The following is an 18,780-nucleotide window of genomic DNA, read 5'->3' as shown; positions in this document are numbered from 1 at the left end:
AATTTCAGAAATGCAGAGAGGGACAATTTAGTAACCTAGAGTTGTGTAATTGGCTTGGTTGGGTTCCATTCCATCTATACTGGAGCAGGAAACAATAGCCCTATGCAAACATCACTTCTGGCGTTCAAATTGTGTGAATTGAGTGATTGTCACTTTTTGTTTTCTTCAATCAGGATGCATGAGATTGGGAGAGCAATGGGAAGAGTGAAGAATGTTAGGGGGTGTGAGGATTGTGCTAAACCAGTTTTGATCAAGATAGGGTAATCTGTTTGTACCTTTTTTTAATGGAAAGAAACCTGCTTGTTGTGACATGAAATGTATATGTGTATAATACCCTTCAATGTGGGATGCGGTGGCTCAGTGGCTAAGACGCTGAGCTTGTTGATCAGAAAGGTCAGCAGTTTGGTGGTTCGAATCCCTAGCACTGCATAACGGAGTGAGGTCCTGTTACTTGTCCCAGCTTTTGCCAACCTAGTCATTCAAAAGCGTGTAAAAATGCAAGTAGAAAAATAGGGACCACCTTGGGTGGGAAGGGAACAGTGTTCCGTGCGCCTTTGGCATTTAGTCATGCTGGCCACATAACCACGGAGACGTCTTCGGACAGCGCTGGCTCTTCGGCTTTGTCACGGAGATGAGCACTGCCCCCTAGAGCCAGAAACGACTAGCACAGATGTGTGAGGGGAAACTTTACCTTTACCTGGTATGCTTCAGCTCGTCAAACCTGGGATTGTTCCAATATCCTTGAAAGGATGGCCTTTTGGAAGTGGGGAAGTTGTGCTCCATTCATTGTAACTCAGCTGCATTTGTTGCCAGCATGCTTCCAGATTCAGTTCAAGACTCTGAAGAGATTGTTAGTTCTCTTTTCACATTCTGAGGTAAACTGTAAAAGAGAAGGCTTTGTGTGTGTGTGTGTGTGTGTGTGTGTGGGAGAGAGAGAGAGAGAGAGAGAGAGAGAGAGAGAGAGAGAGAGAGAGAGAGAGAGAGAGAGAGAGAGAGAGAGAGACTGAAATTGAAAGAATGATTGATACCCAGAAGAGGATGAGGTTTCTTGAGGACAGCACTTGTTCTACCTGTGAAGAAATCTAGTGGCCTTCATTCCCAGTCTGGCTGGGTTTTTCTAATTTCACTTTCCTTTCAGCAGAGTTTTGCTTGTTTCATGCTGGCAGTTTGATGTGTCGGTTATATTTTACGCATGGTTTTTTAAAAAAAAATGCATTTTCAAGATACGGTGCTTTTTAACATAATGTAAAATACTTCGAACGTATGTGCATCCACCCATCCATCCACTGCAGACAAACACACTTTTGTTAGTTGGTAATATCTTTATTGTAAATTATAATCTCGCTCCAAATCATTTTGACTCCTGATGGTTTCTTTGTTTGTGTGGTTCTCTTGACAACAATATGGAAAGCATCATGTCACTGTTTTCTTCTGGAGTTGTTATTCAACTACCCAGACTAGTCTACACAGTCCTGGGATGTCCCCACCCAATTACTATGCAATTCCTATTCTTCTTAGTTTTTGCGAGAGCACCCAGGATCTGATAGACGGTGTCACCTTTGCTAGAGAATTCTTTTTAAGAGGGGTAACTAAAAGAGCATTCAATAATGGGCAAGCTTTTGAGGTTTTGAGCTGTGCACGGGGGAAGATGTTGCAGAAAACAAGGAATGGGGCAAAATGGATGAAATCAGTGGTGGTATGCTACCGGTTTGGACCGGTTCAGCCGAACCAGTAGTAAAAAACGCCTCCAACGATCAGCTGAGAGCTGAAAGAAGAGAAAAGCGCAGGATCAGCCCTCACACCTGTCCCTGTGTGGAAAGCTGTGTGCGTGCATTAGGTGCGTGCGTGTTAAGTGCGTGCGTGTTAGGTGCGTGCGTGTTAGGTGCGTGCGTGTTAGGTGCGTGCGTGTTAGATGCGTGCGTGTTAGATGCATGCGTGTTAGGTGCATGCGTGTTAGGTGCGTACGTGTTAGGTGCGTGCATGATCACCGAACCAGTAGTGGAACAGGTAGAATCCCATTGCTGGATGAAATCCAAAGATTAGGTCAGATGTTTCAGACTTGAACCTGCAGTTCAAAAGTTACCTCACAATGAAAATTGTGGACTGAATACATTGGATAGGAAGTAATTCCTAGACCAAGAACCTGGTGGTTCTCCTCAGTTCCAAAAATCCTTACAGGTAGTTCTTGACTTACAACAGTTCGTTTAGTGACCAGAGTTACAACGGCACTGAAAAAAAGTGACTTATGACCATTTTTCACACAACACTTGCAGCATCCTCATGGGATACCTGACGCTTGGCAACTGACTCATATTTGTGACGGTTACAGTGTCCCAGGGTCATGTGATTCACCTTTTGCCAGGTTCTAATATGCAGAATTAATGGGGAAGCCATATTCACGTAAACACCATGTTACTAACTTAGCTAAGAGTGATTCAGTTAGCAAGAAAGGTCATAAAATGGAGCAAAATTCTCTTAACCAATTTCTCATTTAGCAACATAAATTTGCGGCTCAATTGTGGTCGTAAGTTGAGGATTACCTGCAGTAGCCATTTTTTTAAATGTTTCCACTGGTTGCAGTTTTGATGTGTCCTTCACCTCCGGGGCATTATTAAAACAGCATGTCGAGCCAGAAAGCAACTAAGCAGGGGTCTCCAACCTTGGCAATTTTAAGAAAAGCTGGCTGAGGAATTCTGGGAGTTGAAGTCCACAAGTCTTAAAGTTGCCAAGATTGGAGACCCCAAATTAGAAGGTGTCTTTCTTCTACAAAGTTTGATTGCAAGAGAATTGCTGTGATCTTGCACTCTGTGGGTGAATGTCATGGCAATCTATTCTTGACAGCATGGAGCTTAAAACAGCCTGTTGCCGTGCAAATTTGGATAGCAAGCAACAAGTTTTCAAGTATTTCACATTTTGTGATTTCTAGAACAACAGACCCGTACCAATTCAATCCATCCTTTACTGTCTTGAAAACGCGTTTACTTATCTGTTTGTGGCCATTTGCTGTGGGGGTTTTTTGGAAGTCTGCACTTGTTGAAGAAAATAATTCTAGGTTTTATCTCTTGGCAAGACTTGACAGGAACATTTTAACAGTAAAATGCTTTGGGCATCTCAGTGGGCACTAAGAATGTAGAACAGGCCATGGCTTGGGAGTTGCCTAATTGAATCTGTTCAAGTTGTCTTTCTTTCCTCTTGTCCTGTATAAATATCAGGGTAGGATAGGCAGGCGTGTAGTGGGAGATGAAAAACCTGAAGCCCTGCCAAGTTGCTAAACTTCAGTGGTCTTCAAACTTGGCAAGGTTAAGACTTGTGGACTTCAACTCCCAGAATTCCTCCTCCAGTCATGTTAGCTCAGGAATTCTGGGAGTTGAGGTCCACAAGTCTTAACCTTGCCAAGTTTGAAGACCCTTGCTATACTTGAACCATTATAATCCCTAATAATTGACCAAGATGATCAGGTTGTTGGGAATTGGAGAGAACTCTGGATTACCTATTTCTGAGAGATTGGATAATAGAGTGGGGTGTCAAACACAAGGCCCGCGGGCCACATCTGCAGCCCCTACCCCCAATGTGGTCAGATCTGGCCCACAGGGCTTTCCTGGAAAATGTAAGGGGCCGGCCCACGTTGCTTTGACCTGATCTACCCAATGGGAAGAGGAAACATCGTGTCAGCTTTGGAAGCCATTTTTTACTTGGAAGCTTCGAGGCTGCCACATTCAGTGCCTGGGAATTTGGGAGGGGCGGATTTCATAGTGAGGTGGAAGATTAGACTCAACAACATTCTTTCTCAGAGAGTCAAGGACATGTTGCCCTGCACCTGAAGGGGAGTGACTGGAGGGATGTCTCCAATAGGGATGAAGATTTGATTGGACCATACGATGGACTGATTGACGCAGGGGATGGATCTTTGATTTCTCTTTTGGGAAGGGAAAACCCAAAACTCTCAGATTTGGGTTTTCCCAGATGTGCCAATATGATAACTCTAATAAATTGGAATTTTGAGGAAATGTTTGTCTTGGAGTTTATTGGTTTGGAGTTGGTTAGTTGGAATGCTTACATATTGGGCCAGCGTTGCTTTGGCCTGGTCTACCCAGTGCAAAGAGGAAATATGCCAGAAGTTTAGGGAGTGGCATCAAGCTGGCCCACCCTGTCAGCCACGCCCATCCATCCCCCTGAGGTCAACCACAGCCCTGATGCGGCCCTCAATGAAACTGAGTTTGAACCCCTGGGATAGAGGATGAGGGCTCCCTTGGAAACCTGCTCTACAAAACACGATTTTTGAAAATTGTTTATTTATTTGATTTATTTAATGCAGAAGTCTCCAAACTTGGCAACTTTAAGACTTGTGTGGACTTCAACTCCCAGAATTCTCCAGCCAGCTCTGGTGGATGGAGAATTCTGAGAGTTGAAGTCCACACAAGTCTTAAAGTTGCCAAGTTTGGGGACCCCTGATTTAATGTTGGCAGCCTGATCCACAAACTAGATCAGATTAAGCAAAATCAATTCTTCTACAAAGTTAAAGAAAATATACTAAAATTTTAGCTGTGAAGCTCTTAGCATAACATTCCAGGGCTATTGTGCCGATAAAAAAGGGTGCGGAATTTCCTTATACAGTCTTGGGTTTCTTGGAAGAAAGGTAACTCAAAACTTGGAAGAAAGGTAACTCAAAACCTGGTTCTTTGAAATGAACCAAGAACAGATCTGTGACTATTTTAAAAAGACTTCAGCTACTGGATGGATGGTTGAAGGACCTTCTTAGCAAGAAACTATTAAAAAGTGGAGTTAATCAATGTAGCTTTTAAGGGCTTCAACACTTGACTATTATTGGCTCACTGAAGTCAGACTTCCCCAATTAATTCAAATTAAAGTACCCAGTCAATGCAGCCAGTGACCATGCAGAATGGAAAATGGAGGAATTGTATCTGCAGCACAACCGAAGGGATGTTTGAGGCGCATTGCTCTAAGCGCATGGAGAAGAGGTTGTGTAAGAAAAGGATAGTTCTTGAGATGCCAAACTTGAAAGGATACACAGTTTGGAAGAATATGATTAGATCCTTCCTTGCAAGTTTCAAGCAATAACTCAGGTGTAATTGTGTAAAAGGTACAACCATTACAGCATAATTCATTTGTTTGATTTTGTGCCATCAAGTTGTTGTTGTCTCCTAGACACCACATACAGTAGACAGATTTTTTTCCATGATGAGCTCTCCTAATCTGATTATTGAAGTCTTCCAACAGTGCACTCAAAGCGATGAGCCAATCCAGCTTGCTGCTGTTCTTTTCTTTTTCTTTCTCTTTCTTTCTTTCCCTTTCTTTTTCTTTCTTTCTTTCTTTCTTTCTTTCTTTCTTTCTTTCTTTCTTTCTTTCTTTCTTTCTTTCTTTCTTTCTTTCTTTCTTTCTTTCTTTCTTTCTTTCTTTCTTTCTTTCTTTCTTTCTTTCTCTTTCTTTCTCTTTTTCTTTCTTTCTTTCTTTTCCTTCTTTCTTTCTTTCTCTTTTTCTTTCTTTCCTTTCCTTTCTTTCCTTCCTTCCTTCCACCTTTCCCCGCATTAAAGCCTTCTCCAATTCAGTTCAGAATAGAGCTGGAAGGGACCTTGGAGGTCTTCTAGTCCAACCCCTTGCTCAAGCAGGACACCCATACACCCAGTCCTCAACGTATATGTATAGTAGAGCCCAAAACTTATGTGGCTAACCGAGAAATTTGTTAATTTGCCCCATTTTAAGACTTTTCTTGCCACTTTTGTTAGGTGAATCACTGCAGTTGTTAAATTAATAAATTAGTTGTTAAGTGAATCTGATTTCTCCGTTGACTTTGCTTGTCAGAAGGTCACAAAAGGGGATAATGGGGATGCCGCAATGCTCATAAGTGTGAAAAATGATCAGAAGTCATTTTTTTCAGTGCCATTGTAACTTTGAATGGTCACTAAGCAAACTGTTTTAAGTTGAGGGCTACCTGTAACATTTCAAACAAGTGGCTTTCCAGTTTCTTCTTCAAAACTTCCACTGACAAAGCACCTACAACTTCTGGTGGCAAGCTGTTCCACTGATTAATTGACAGCCTCACTGCTAGTGAATTTCTCCTTAATTTCAGGTTGCTTCTCTCCTTGGTTAGTTTCCATCCATGGTTTCTTGTCCTGCCCTTTGGTGCTTTGGAGAATAAGTTGACCCCCCTCCTCTTTGTGGCAGCCCCTCAAATAGTGAAATACTGCTATCATGTCACACCCCCCCACCCCACAGTCCTTTTCTCTAGAGTAGCATTCTAGTCTGGCTTCTCCAAAGAGTCAGGTCTTTGAGTAATGCATCCCAAGTTGCAAATACAGCAGTTAATATATCGTACTGTCTTTTTTTAGGGGATGTGGTGGCTCAGTGGATAAAACACTGAGCTTGTCGATCAGAAAGGTCAGCAGCTCGGTGGTTCGAATCCCTAGTGCTGCGTAGGAGTGAGCTCCCATTACTTGTCCCAGCTTCTGCCAACCTAGCAGTTCGAAAGCATGTAAAAATGCAAATAGAAAAATAGGAAGCACTTTGGTGGGAAGGTAACAGCGTTCTGTGCACCTTCAGCGTTTAGTCCTGCTGGCCACATGACCAGGGAGACGTCTTTGGACAGCGCTGGCTCTTTGGCTTTGTAATGGAGATGAGCACCACCCCCTAGATCCGGAAATGCCTAACATGTATATGCGAGGGGAACCTTTGTCTTTACTTTGACTGTCCTTTTTTGGCTTCTTTTGGGAGAAGGTTCATGTTTTTAGTAGTTAATAATATATGCTCTACCCTAGGAATTGCAGCTAGTGAGGAGTCATGTGTTCAACCACAACTTGACTTGTCCTTCCAGAAGGGAGGAAGAAAAAGTACCCCAGCCAGTTCTTCATCTATTGTTTAAAAATATGTAATGCTTAATATTTCTAGTGGGATAATATCAGCAGAGAGCATTTGGGGTAATTGCAGACTAATTGTCGTTTTGCCAGGATTTTGTTCCAAGCGGATTGTAAAGGGCACGTGTGTAGCACATAGCAACCACCGGCAACGAATAAGAATAGAAAGAGTGGGTGGGTGATGTATACCTTGAAGGCTGAATAGGGACCAGGCATCTGAGTTGCCCACGTTTTCCAATTAGAAATCGGCAAAAGCGCTGGAAGAATCCACCTCCGTTTTTGCCCCGTGTTTCACGCAGTTCACCTAGAGATATATCCAAAAAGATGCCAAGCTTGGATGGGATAATTGTTCTTTGGAAAACACTGAAGTGTAGTATTTCAGATGGTGAATTTAAAAAGGCCTCTCTCATTTCATGGCAAATTTTGTGATCAGTTGAATTAACAGCTTGAAAATGCTAGAGATTATTTTAAAAAATTATTAAATTAAAAGAATCTTACTGCTGTGCTCTCTCTAATACCCTGTTTTCCCCAAAATAAGACCCTGTCTTATAATTTTTGCCACCAAAAAAGGCACTAGGTCTTATTTGGGGGGATGTCATCCACTGACTAACCTCACTTGTGTACGTTCCCCCACCGGCCTCCTTTTCGCTGTCAGAGGCCTTCAGGAACTTTTGCGGCCGGCAAGGTTTTCCTGAAGGCCTCTGCATCCCATAATAGAGCTCTGGATCGATCCGGAACTTTGTTATCAGCTACGGAGGCCTTCAGGAAAGCCTTGACAGCCTTTCCGGCTGCAGAAGAAATGGGCCAGCAAGACATGTATTGGGGTGTGCGAGGCCTGGCTACAACTGCCCAAAGGTAAGTAGCAGCTCCACTCTGCAGTGGGCGGGATCTTAATTAGAGCTTATTTAGGGGGTAGGGCTTATATTGGGCGCATGTGTAAAAATCAAGCTAGGACTTACTTTCAGAGTAGCTCGTATTTTGGGGAAAACAGGGTAGGCATGGGTCTAAATAGACTCTAGTCTTAAGGTTGTGATGTGAGTTTTTCAGCTCTTGAGCTTCTGTGATAATAAATGGGGATTTTAGAAAATCTGATGAAGAATGTAAAAAGAGCTGTTCTTCTTTTCTTGATAATACAAATCTTAATTCACTTGCATATTCTCTTGTGTATAACCCATTGTAATTAACATCCTACTTTCTTTGGAACTACAGTGCCTAAATTCTAGAATGGTAAAATCTAAAAATGGTAACCATTACTATTTTTTTTAGTGATTAGGAGGGCAGTGGAAATAGATACAGTGACGAAAACTGTGATATATTGTACTCTGAGAAATATAGTACTTTTTCTATATCTGAATAAGCTTTTTACTACCAAGTCCCAACTACAGGATTCTTTAGACATTGAACTACATATTTATATATTCTTTCCCATCTTTTTCCCCCTGAAACAGCCTGCTTTTAATATCAATAATATAATTCAAGGAGATGACATGAATATTACTAGTTCTGATTCAATATCAAGAAAATATTTCTAGCTCAGGGTTGAACTGGTGGGGTGATCTTGGTGGTCTCTGAACTTGGTTGTTTTCTTGCAGAAATTTAATCAACCGGTGGATCAGAATAGAGCTGGAAAGGGACCTTAGAGATCTTCTAGCCCAACCCCCTGCTTGAGCAGGAGGTAACATCTTCAGTGCTAGGGTAATAAAATGTCTGCAAGAAAACAATCAAGCTCAGATAGCACAAGGATAAATGGAAAAGTGTGTTTTAAACAGAATACATTCACCCAAATTAAGAGTGACAGGTGAGCAAGCCAGGTGAGACAAGAGAGCTGCACATGAGAACTTTAAAAGCTGCCCAAAGTTTTGTTTTTTGGATCAATAAAAGGTTATGACATGAAAGAAGAGCAGTTGTCCAACCTGGGCTGGAACTCCTAAAGGAGATATTTTTTCATTATGGGTTTTTTATGGCCTTGTGAGTTCAGACACACAACCCCGCACTCTTCTTGGCAACAATATGTACATGGTTTTCTAGCTGCTTCTTCTTCCAGGATTTATTCATTTATTTTCATTTTCACTCTCATCTACAGCCTTGGTGTCCTCCCATGCAAAGATTAATCCTGTTGATCATCTCGATAATGGCATAAATGGGGAAAAAAAATAAGTAGAAACGTGGATTACTACTGCGCATCTTCCTGATTGGTATAATTATGTGTTTCTGCTGAGCTCAGAATCTGCCAGTCATTAAGTGAATTGTGGATTTTTTTAAGGGTTGGGATGGACAATAACATTATTATTGGGAGCCAGTTTGGTCTAGTGGTTAAGTCACCAGGCTAGAAAGCAGGAAAGTGTGAGTTCTAATATGCCCTTAGGGAAGAAAGCCAGATGGGTGATGCAGGACCAAGTTAGTCTTTCTCAACCCAACCCACCTTGCGGTGTTGTTGTTATTGTTAGGAAAATAAGGTGTATTAGATATGTTCACCCCCTTGAGTTATTGATAAAAATGATAAAGGCAGGATGAAAATAAATGTAAAGCAGAGAGAAGGTCTTTGGATTATTTATCAAAAATAAGAAAGGCAGGGTAGAAAGAAATAAAACCCAAAGAAGACATGTTTCAACACAGGTTCTTGTTTATTAATACACACTGTAAGCACAGCACATTTTTTTGCTTCAGGTATTGTTTTACAGCGTGCATCATACATACAGTCTGGAAAAGCATCACTTTAAATCCAGTTTGGGCTGTTGCGTGACTGCCATGCTGAAATTTTATCAGCCACATGCAAGAATTTGGAGGGTGATGGGGAAGAGGCTGTGATCATCAAATGGCCAACCCGTGAGGCTACTTCGCAACCAGGAAGTCAAGGCAAAGATTCCTTCCTCCTAAGGCTTGATGCTTTCTACCTGAAATGCCGCCAAAGATCTTGATCCTTAGACGGGTCCCACACAAAACAGGAATTGCTGAAGACTCAGACAATTCCTGAAATGTCCAAATGCTTTCCTGAAGTCATTAGGATAGGAGCAGAGCAGATGCTCCATTTCTTGCAGATGGCTGGGACACCCACTTCCATCATCCTCAGCCAACAGAGCCAACAGCAAGAGACTTTTAGTTCAAAGGACACTAAAGTAGGATCTTGGTATTTGAGAAGGGATGATCTCTTTTTGCTATTTTGCAATCTTCATTAAAATTCTACCTTCCCAAATTGCCTTGGAAGGAAGGAAATAATTTATTAACTTCAGAGATAAAAATGATATTTCTAAGTCTTCTACCTTTGGGGTAAGTTCCTACATAAAACAGTCAGCGCCTACGAGACCCCAAAAGCCTTCAACATGTTGACAAACCTTCTACAGCATGTTTCATGGCATACATCATATACAAAGCTATGTATTTTCAGATGTATTTTCAGATGCTATGTATTTTCAAATACACCACGAAAACTTGAGAGGTTTTAAGGCAGGGATCACCAAACTTGGCAACTGTAGGACTTTAACTCCCAGAATTCCTCAGCTGGGGAATTCTCCCATTTCTTTGCACTGTAGGATAAACGATGGGACCTAGGGAAGACGCCCATCCGAAAGACTTGCTCTCCAGAACTGATCTTACTGAGGGATCTCTGATCACACAGCTTGAAAACTATGAAAGAGATGTATCAATGGTGTAGTTTTGAGGTCCCCTATTTAATAGCTCCCACTTCAGTAAAGGCCATCCTATAGTTTGGCTATAATGGGTTAGCACCATAGGCAAACTTGGTGTTGGATCAAACCATTGTCCATCCGGAGAAGACATCTAGAGCAGGGGTGTCAAACTCAAGGCTTGAGAGCCGGATCCGGTCAGTAGGGTGCTTAGATCTGGCCTGCAACCCTCTGCCAGCAAAAATGGAGCTCGGGAGGGCTGCAGGCAACCCTCCCGAGCTCCGTTTTTGCTGGCAGAGGGTTGCAGGAGGCTGCCCAGCTGAAAATGGAGCTTGGGAGCCCATTTTCACTGGGAGAGCTCTTGGGCCCCATAGGCACCACCCGACATGAGTGACATCAAGCTGGCTACACCCAACTTGCTGGCCCCCCCCTGGGGTCAAGCATAATCCTGATGTAGCCCTCAAAGAAATCAAGTTTGACACCCCTGATATAGAAAGTCTCCCTTGCTCAGCTGTCATTGTCCAGCATGAAAACAAGCATCTCTGGCAGCCCTTCCTAGGCTGCCAAAAATCAAACCAAGATCTTTTTCTGCAACAACTTCAAATGCCGCCTTCCCTTAAATAGGTGCTTTGGGGGGTCGTTGAGCGTTAACGTATCTTGAATTCACATTATGCAGACTTGGAGGGAAAGGGCTATAAAATTAAAGGTGTAATAAAAAAAAACAGTGGGCGGGAAATTATTTGTAGTTTATCCCTAGGTTTTTGAAAAGATTATTTCTATCCCCCTTTCCCAAGTCTGCCCTATACCCTTTGCTTAATATTATTGAGGATCCCGATGAATAGAAAGGGTACATTGTTTTAAAATGCTCCATACGTGGCAGGCATTTTTCAGGGTTGTTCACCACTCTGGTTTAAAAAAAAAAAAGTGCTTGGCAGGGCAAATAAGGAATCTGTCAGCAGCTCCTTAAATGAGTTTTCCAAGATTTGCTGCAGCTGCATACAGCTGTCATGCAAACTTAGGGAAAGAGGGTAGCAGTTTTGGGGAGTGGCAGATGGGTGCTAGAGTTTCCCTCTGCCTCACTCCCAATGTGCTCCCAAGTACTGCACGGTCCTAGCGCATTCTAAGAGGGATTGGCTTTCCTATTCTAGTCCTAGAACACAACATGAATAGTTGGCTGCTGTTGTTTTTTTGAGTCAAAGCTCAAGAAGGTTATACAGGTAGTCCTCAACTTACAGTTTCAAAGTTACAACTGCCCTGAAAAAAAGTGACTTATGACCCTTTTCCACACAACTGTTACAGCATCCCTGTGGACACATGATCAAAATTTGGAAGTTTGGCAATTGGCTCATATTAATGAGGGTTGCAATGTCCCAAGCTCACACGACAAGCAAACTCAGTGGGAAGCCAGATTCACTTAACAATGGTGTAACTTACTTAACAACTGTGGCAAGGGAGATCATAAAAATATGCAAAACTCACAACTATCTCACTTAGCAACAAAAAATCCAGACTCAATTGTCCTGAGTTGAGGATTACCTGTACCAAGGACCTACCAAAACTTGCACTTAATATAAATCCATCTAGAGTATAGTAGTTAAATATAGTAAATAGGCTTACTCTCCTGTCAAGGACTTAACTGGTTTCCTATACCATCATATCAACAAATTAAAATATGCTAAATATTTGGAAACTTTTGCTGGCTCAGGGGATGCTAGAATTCCATTCTCCAGCCCAGCTTAACATATTCTAAAGAAATTCCCTGTTTGGTTGTCCCAAATGTGCATCCCAGCAATAATAATTCTAGTGATATGCTTGTATTCAGAATCTTTACTGGGACAGCCTTTCCCATATTATGCTTTTGAAAGGAAGTCTACATATCTCCATCCCTTTCCTTCAACGGTTGAGTTATGCTGAGGTTTAGAAGTACTTTGGCGCATAAACGAAGTTGTTCTGCTCCTATTTGAGAATGGACAAGAGGATCAGTGTGAATAAAATGAACTCTCAAATGTGCAGGGTAACACATGATTTGCTATGTACTTAGGAGAGAAAAAATGAGGAGATGGCTCTTAACAATGCTGGAGAATAGCTGCCAACAGGGAGGTGACATAACATGCCCCATCTGTTAGAACATTCTTCCAGATGGTTAAAAAAAATACCTCCCTTTTTTTTTCATAAAAGTTGGCCCGTGTTCACCCATCACCTGATTAGCCTCATCAAATAAAATGCCTTGACCCAATTTACAAAAGACCTCTGTATTACATTTCCCACATTGAAAAAGAAAAAAAAAGATTAAAACAAAACCATCTGCTTCTCTCTAGCTTTGCTGTGTAAAGTTAAATAGATTCATTTTAGGTAGTTAATCACGAACGATTGCTCTCTCTCTCGTAAGTTGGGACACAGCCCAGATTCCTTTGATTTGAGAATAAGCACCCTTGAACTAAGCTTTAGTTTGGGAATAAATATTACAAAATGCCACTAGGAATAGACTTTTCCAAATGGGGTTGAGGATTGGCTGGTGGAGAATTTCTACCATCCAGTACTTATAGCACAATCTAATCATTTAATATCTTATGAGCCACTTGATTGGGGTACCTTTCACCGCCTCTCTTCAGGGGGGAAAAAGTAATTTCTCTCCATGTTTTTGTACCTTTATTATTGTAGTTATAGCAGTAATTTTTTGTAGCAGGACTGCAACAAGAGTTGTAGTAACTTTTACCTGCTTGTCACATAGTCCGTTTGTAGGTAGCAAGAACATTCTCTTGTCACTTTGGGTACAAAATGGAGAAACATTTTCCGGATTGAAATAAATTGATGACAGTCTCACCACCACTCCTCCTGCTGCCGTGTTCTCACAGCTGGAGAAAGCGTGATACAAATCCAGCCTCAAATAGCATTAGGGTTTCTTAGCATATACATACAAAGCCGCGAAGAGTTAAGGGCAGCCTCTAAATACCGACAGCATTTCCTGGAGCAAGTGACGCTTAACAGTTGGCCAAAAATTGCAACAGGCAGGGAGACGTGGAGAAGGGGAAAATAAACAGCTAACAAAGAAAAAAAGTCAGGTTCTTATTATTAATGCTAGCAGCATTTGTGTCACAGTACTGCTACAGCACACAGCAAACACTATACAGTTGGCCTCACAGCTTGGAAAGCTCAAAAGGTTGTGCCAAGAATAATTTTAAAAAAAACACACACCCAGGGTTTCTCCATCACCTCCATGGAGAGGCTTCTTCACCTGAAGACCTGACTTTGTTGGTTCTTATATCTTTAAAATTTGGGAGGCTGGGATTCTGGGAACATGCCAGTAATTTAACATGGGGTGAAGGGAGCCAGCCTCATTGAACAACCATCAAGCTCTGATATGGAGCTTGTGGGTGGAATTCCTTCTGTGACAGGTTCAGCCTTCTTCCATCAGAATCCCTTTCTGTGTTTGATTTGCCCACAGAACCACAATTAAACATTTTGCTTTGGAATCACTTAGATTTCAGAAGCTTTGGAGCATCTACAGGCCTCCTGCTCATCATGTCTGCTCCACAACAACGCAACCAGGTTTCTCCTGCAGATAGCTGAGCTGCAGGGAAATGCGATCATTAATTGCAGGCAAGCTATCGGTTGCACCATAATCCGTCAGTTTACAGTCAACACCTCCCCAGCTCCCTCAGGGATATAGTCTGAAGAGCAACCAGGATTGTGAAGAACGCGTTTCAGGCAGATATCTAGGAATGTTGAATTCACAGAGTTGAATGTTCCTCACAAGTCACGCGAGGTTTGATAAAGCCCAACAGTGTGCTGCTTGCTACCTGTGTTTCCCTGAAAATAAGACCGGGTCTTATTTTCTTTTGGGTCCCAAAATGAGCAGTAGGGCTTATTTTAGGGGAGTGTCTTATTTATTTTCCTGTATATGGGAGGCCCACTTCTTCTGCTTGCTCGCGGCGGGGTAGGAGGACACGCAGCACACCAAGGCTGCCACTGTGAGGTGGCAGGGGTGGAGCCACCCCATGTCCCCTGCATCAGATTACCCCAGGGCCCCACAGCTAGGCCAACCACATCCCGACACCTGCCTCACCTCATGGCGGTAGTTCCAACAGCTCCATCCAGCAGGACCCTGTGTGGTCACCAACTCAATTCTTCTGCTTACTTGCGGATACAACAGAGCAGGATGCTGAGTGATGCACCGGTGCCAAAGCCACAAGGTGAGGTTGAGTGGTGGAGCTCAGCCTCCTGCTCCCTTGTGGCTGTGAGTAAACAGAAGTGGGCTGGTGGCCACATGGGCTTCTGTTGCACATGGCTGCTGGTGCTGCCACTGCAAGGCAGGTGTCGGGGCATGGACAGGTAAGCTGGTAGGGTTGCATGGGGCAATTTCCCCACCTCCTGGCCATGGCACTGCAAGCAACCAGAATGAGCGGGTGGCCAGTTGCACAGGCTCTTAAGTAGGGCTTATTTTTTGGGAGGTAGGGTTTATATTAGGCGCATGTGTAAAAACATGCTAGGTTTTATTTTTTGGATAGATCTCTATTTTCGGGAAAACAGGGTAAACTTCAAAAACAAAATAGGAATGGTTGTGGTTTTGCACTTTTTGGCACACTGGTTTGCATGATCTTGGGCTGTATTTGGCTTGATAGATTTGGAGGGTGGTTTTGTTGGAGGTTCCAAAGACCTGGGGGAAAAATTCTGACTTCTCTGCCTCTTGTGACCCTCTTTATTTCTCTTTGTGTTCTCGGTAGATGACCTTCTCAAGGTAACAAGTGTATCTTATGAAAGTTGGCTGTGTATGTGTGTTTTCCCTTCAAGTCACCTCTGGAATGGGAAAGGCCTTTTAAATGGGGAGCTGGCTTTCTCCCAGGCCTCAGGCTTCTAACTTGCTGCTACAAAATGAATTCTCTTTAAGATCTCAAGTCACATCTTAACCGACCAGTAAAGAAGGAAGGCCCAGAATTTCTTGACGTTCAAGTTTTCTCAAAGTTCCCTGCGGAAAGAAAGGATGCTATCTGCAGCTATACCCTGATAAAAAGGAAACAATCACTCATACAACCCAAGAAAACCCATAGGAAAAAAAAAAATACTCCCTATGATGGAGGCCAAGCCTTCAGCATAAAGAGGGTGGTTGGCAGATGTGAGGAGCAGCTGTCAAGAGCAGGTCTAGCCTGTCCCAGGAAGCTGGTTCCCGGTGATGGATGGAAGGCATGGGCACGTCAAGACGGCAGAGCTGGGGAGTGGCTGCAAATGAAGCTTTCTCCTTACAAGCCAAGAGAAGTTTCTTCTGGAGGATGCCCCAACCTGCTTGCCATGGTTATCTTGAAGCCATAAAGCTGAGCGCACTGAATGGCACATTAGGTCTCTATTCAAAATTGTGCAGCTGTCATGGTCCTTGGGATACCCAGTGCTTACAGCACCTCCTGGCTGCTGAGATTAAAATCTGAAGTTAGTAGCAAAAATGGGAGAAGCTTTCACTCTATGGTCTCTTTGGAAAAAAGAAGGAAACAAAGCTATATAAGGTAGATAGACAGATAATCTTCCATTTATGACCACAAGCGAGCCCAGAATTGTGGGCGTTGTTGTTGCTGTATTTTTAAGCAAAGGTGCCCACGAAATCCTGGCTCTCCCCATGGCAGTCATTATGTGGAGCAGGGAAGACCCTAGGTTGCTGAGCAAATGGTCATAAGTCTAGGACTACCTGCATTATGCTTGTGGTTTATTTCAGGTATGATGCTCAGCCAGTTGTTCTTCCCTAGCCATTATTGTTGGCTTAGGGAAGAACAACTTCCCTAAGCCAACAACAATTACTGACTCATCGTTCCGAGGTACATCAACCGTGGTTTGCAAACCGCAACAGCTGGGTTCACACAAACCTATGAAATCACAAATCGCATTCCAGGTTCATGGGAGCTGCAAACTTAAGATACGAAACCTGGAGCTCTCAGTGCCTCCTGCATGGTGGAAAAGCAAAATGAATCACAACAGTGGAGGGGGGGGAAAGCATCCATCTGTTGAGTGATTTGTTTTTCTGTCTTACTCCCCTGCCTTCACTTTGAAGGTGGCTCCAACTTCTTTCTTCCCCTTCTTCAGAACCCCAACCCAGAATGAAAAGCAGGTATGAGCTTTGCCAGCCTGGATCTGTAATCGGTTATCATGGAAAACAGGGAAGCCAAGCTGGGCATGTTCGCATAGCAACATCACCCATCAGCATTCCAGTTTCTAGCACACCTGTTAGAACCTGTTGTTCCCTCTCCCCTTGTCTTCTTCAGTCAAAATAAATAAAGGATATAAATAATAAGGAGTCACACCCCATGGAAATGAGCAAAAAAAAACAAAACCCAGAAAGAAAGAATCTCTACGTAAGAATCCCTTCTTTGTTTTCCTTCTTTAGCCTACATGCCCATCCCAGGTTTAAGCTTGTGCTACCCACTAAGCCTAGTTGAGGTGGTCTTTGTGCCAGGTGTGCTTTGAACCCAGGACCCTTCGAGAAGGTGGTGGGGAGATGTCTTCTTCCAACCTTCAACGTACTTCTTTTAAAAAAAGTAAATCATGCTACGGATGAAGAGAACCCGGTTTTTTGGAGGGTGGAATAGTGTTCATTGTGTGGAGAAATGGGCCAAAAGGATCAAGGTAGGAGATGGAGAGGTACTTCTAGTTAATATATTTTGCTTAGGAAACTGGCCAGACTACCTGCTGTTTGTGCAAAGTGAAATGTCCATTTGACTTGGGTTGGGAAATGGAAGAGAACTGGATAGTTTTCTTGGAGAAGAGACCTCAAAAAAAAAAAAAATTGAGGGCTGTCCTTAGTAAACCTGGAAATGCAGGCCCTTCAACATTGACCTGATTGCATGCTCTCTCTCATTCTCACTTCCCAAATCCAAAAATCTTATTTACAATGGCAAGGAAACATGCAAGAAGAGAGGGGGAGAGAAAGGAGGCAAGGACAGCAAAAGGGGGGGACTTCTCCAAGCATCCCCATCACCCAAGGTGGACCCCATTTTCAGATAGTCACACATACATTGAAGGGCCATGGGGCTCACCAAGAACTCTCATACTGGTGTCTGTTCCATCTCCCTCCCTGCCCTTCCCTGTCTCTAGCGCCCCACGCTGATGTTACATGTCTTGCAACTTGGATCCTTTTTGGCATCGGCCGTCGAGAGGCTCATGAGCTGATGGCCACTGATCTCCCCCAGAACTCCTAGACTGAGGTCAACTGGCTCCGTATAAATGATCTCCAGGATGACATCCTGGGCATGACGGTAGATAAGCTCGCCGTCCTCCACGCTGCAGGTCAGGAACTTGTTGCAGGAAATGTCCAACTGGGGGAGCCTCTCCCGACAAAAGTGGTCTCCAGCAGAACCTTTTGGCGCCAGCACCAGAATGACGTAATGGTAGGCAGTGTACATACAGTAGAAATCCGCAAAGTAGAGGTTGGTGTTGGGACTGAAAAGGCGCTGTGCGGGCACCTGGAAACGGTAGCGGCCGTAAGGGGAGTCTTGGGGAGGCTGGCCATTGTTGAACTCAGTATTGCAGCTGAAAAAGATGCCATGGAGCATGCCACTGGTGGGTGAACCATGGCTGCCACTGTTGTCCTTCAAATATGGCTTCATGACGTCTCCACAGTGCATTCTGGCCAGAAGGGAGACACGGATAGTTAGGAAAGGGATGTTAGGAGTCAGGCCAACCTTTCAATTGGGAGGAAACCAGGTAGGTGATAGGCCTTCATAGCTACATGTCACCAAGACCTATTATTTTCAGGAAGTGAATAATAGAGAATGTTCATTAAACAGTGGCTAAGAGCAGGTTGGGTGGCTTATGGCCTCAGATATCCTCCGTTTTCCTACCTCAGGGAGAAGAAATCGGAGTTAGCATGGTAATTAAAGAATTAAGGTTTCAATTTGGAAGACCTACTAAACCCTATCTCAGCTACGTAGTTTGCTGGGTGACTCTCAGCCAGGCACAACGTCATAGCTTACATAAAGAGGAAGCAAGAGCATTTTGAATCTATCCAAACACTACTAATAAGACCCATATCTGGAACCTTTAACTGGGCAAACTGATGTACTATAAGGCAAAACGTTTTGAACCAAGGTACCTCAAATGGACTAAATTACAGGATGCATCCAAAATCCAGGTCCCATCCAAGTCCTTCGAATTGAAATTTGGCAAATTTCATAAAACATTTTGTAACATAAAAGCACAAACATTTTACAACACAATACAGAAGGTCATAAATCATTTCCCTTGGTCAGCTGCTGATGTTTGACTGTGCTATACAGTTGAATGTGGCCTACTTTCAGGACAGATACATT

The 18,780-nt window shown here is 43.2% G+C and overlaps 1 protein-coding gene and 1 long non-coding RNA gene across 2 annotated transcripts in view; one reads left to right on the top strand and one right to left on the bottom strand.

Moving 5' to 3' along the window:
- Positions 1-754: 754 nt before the first annotated feature.
- On the top strand, positions 755-16,461 carry LOC148130018 (uncharacterized). Its single transcript, XR_015750308.1, has 2 exons — positions 755-875; positions 8,953-16,461. It is a non-coding gene; the product is annotated as an uncharacterized LOC148130018 (long non-coding RNA).
- Positions 11,409-18,780, bottom strand: part of PHYHIP (phytanoyl-CoA 2-hydroxylase interacting protein) — a 65,726-nt gene continuing 58,354 nt past the window's right edge. Inside the window, exon 5 of the mRNA XM_087969649.1 lies at positions 11,409-18,097. Within this exon, the coding sequence (XP_087825775.1) occupies positions 17,563-18,097 (535 nt within the window). The 3' untranslated portion in view covers positions 11,409-17,562. The remainder of the gene's footprint in view (positions 18,098-18,780) is intronic.

The sequence above is a fragment of the Notechis scutatus genome, chromosome 7 (genome assembly GCF_049901735.1).
Source record: "Notechis scutatus isolate UNSWTSFEM ecotype Mainland chromosome 7, rNotScu1.2, whole genome shotgun sequence".
Taxonomy (NCBI): domain Eukaryota; kingdom Metazoa; phylum Chordata; class Lepidosauria; order Squamata; family Elapidae; genus Notechis; species Notechis scutatus.
This window is presented reverse-complemented; position numbering and strand designations above follow the sequence as displayed.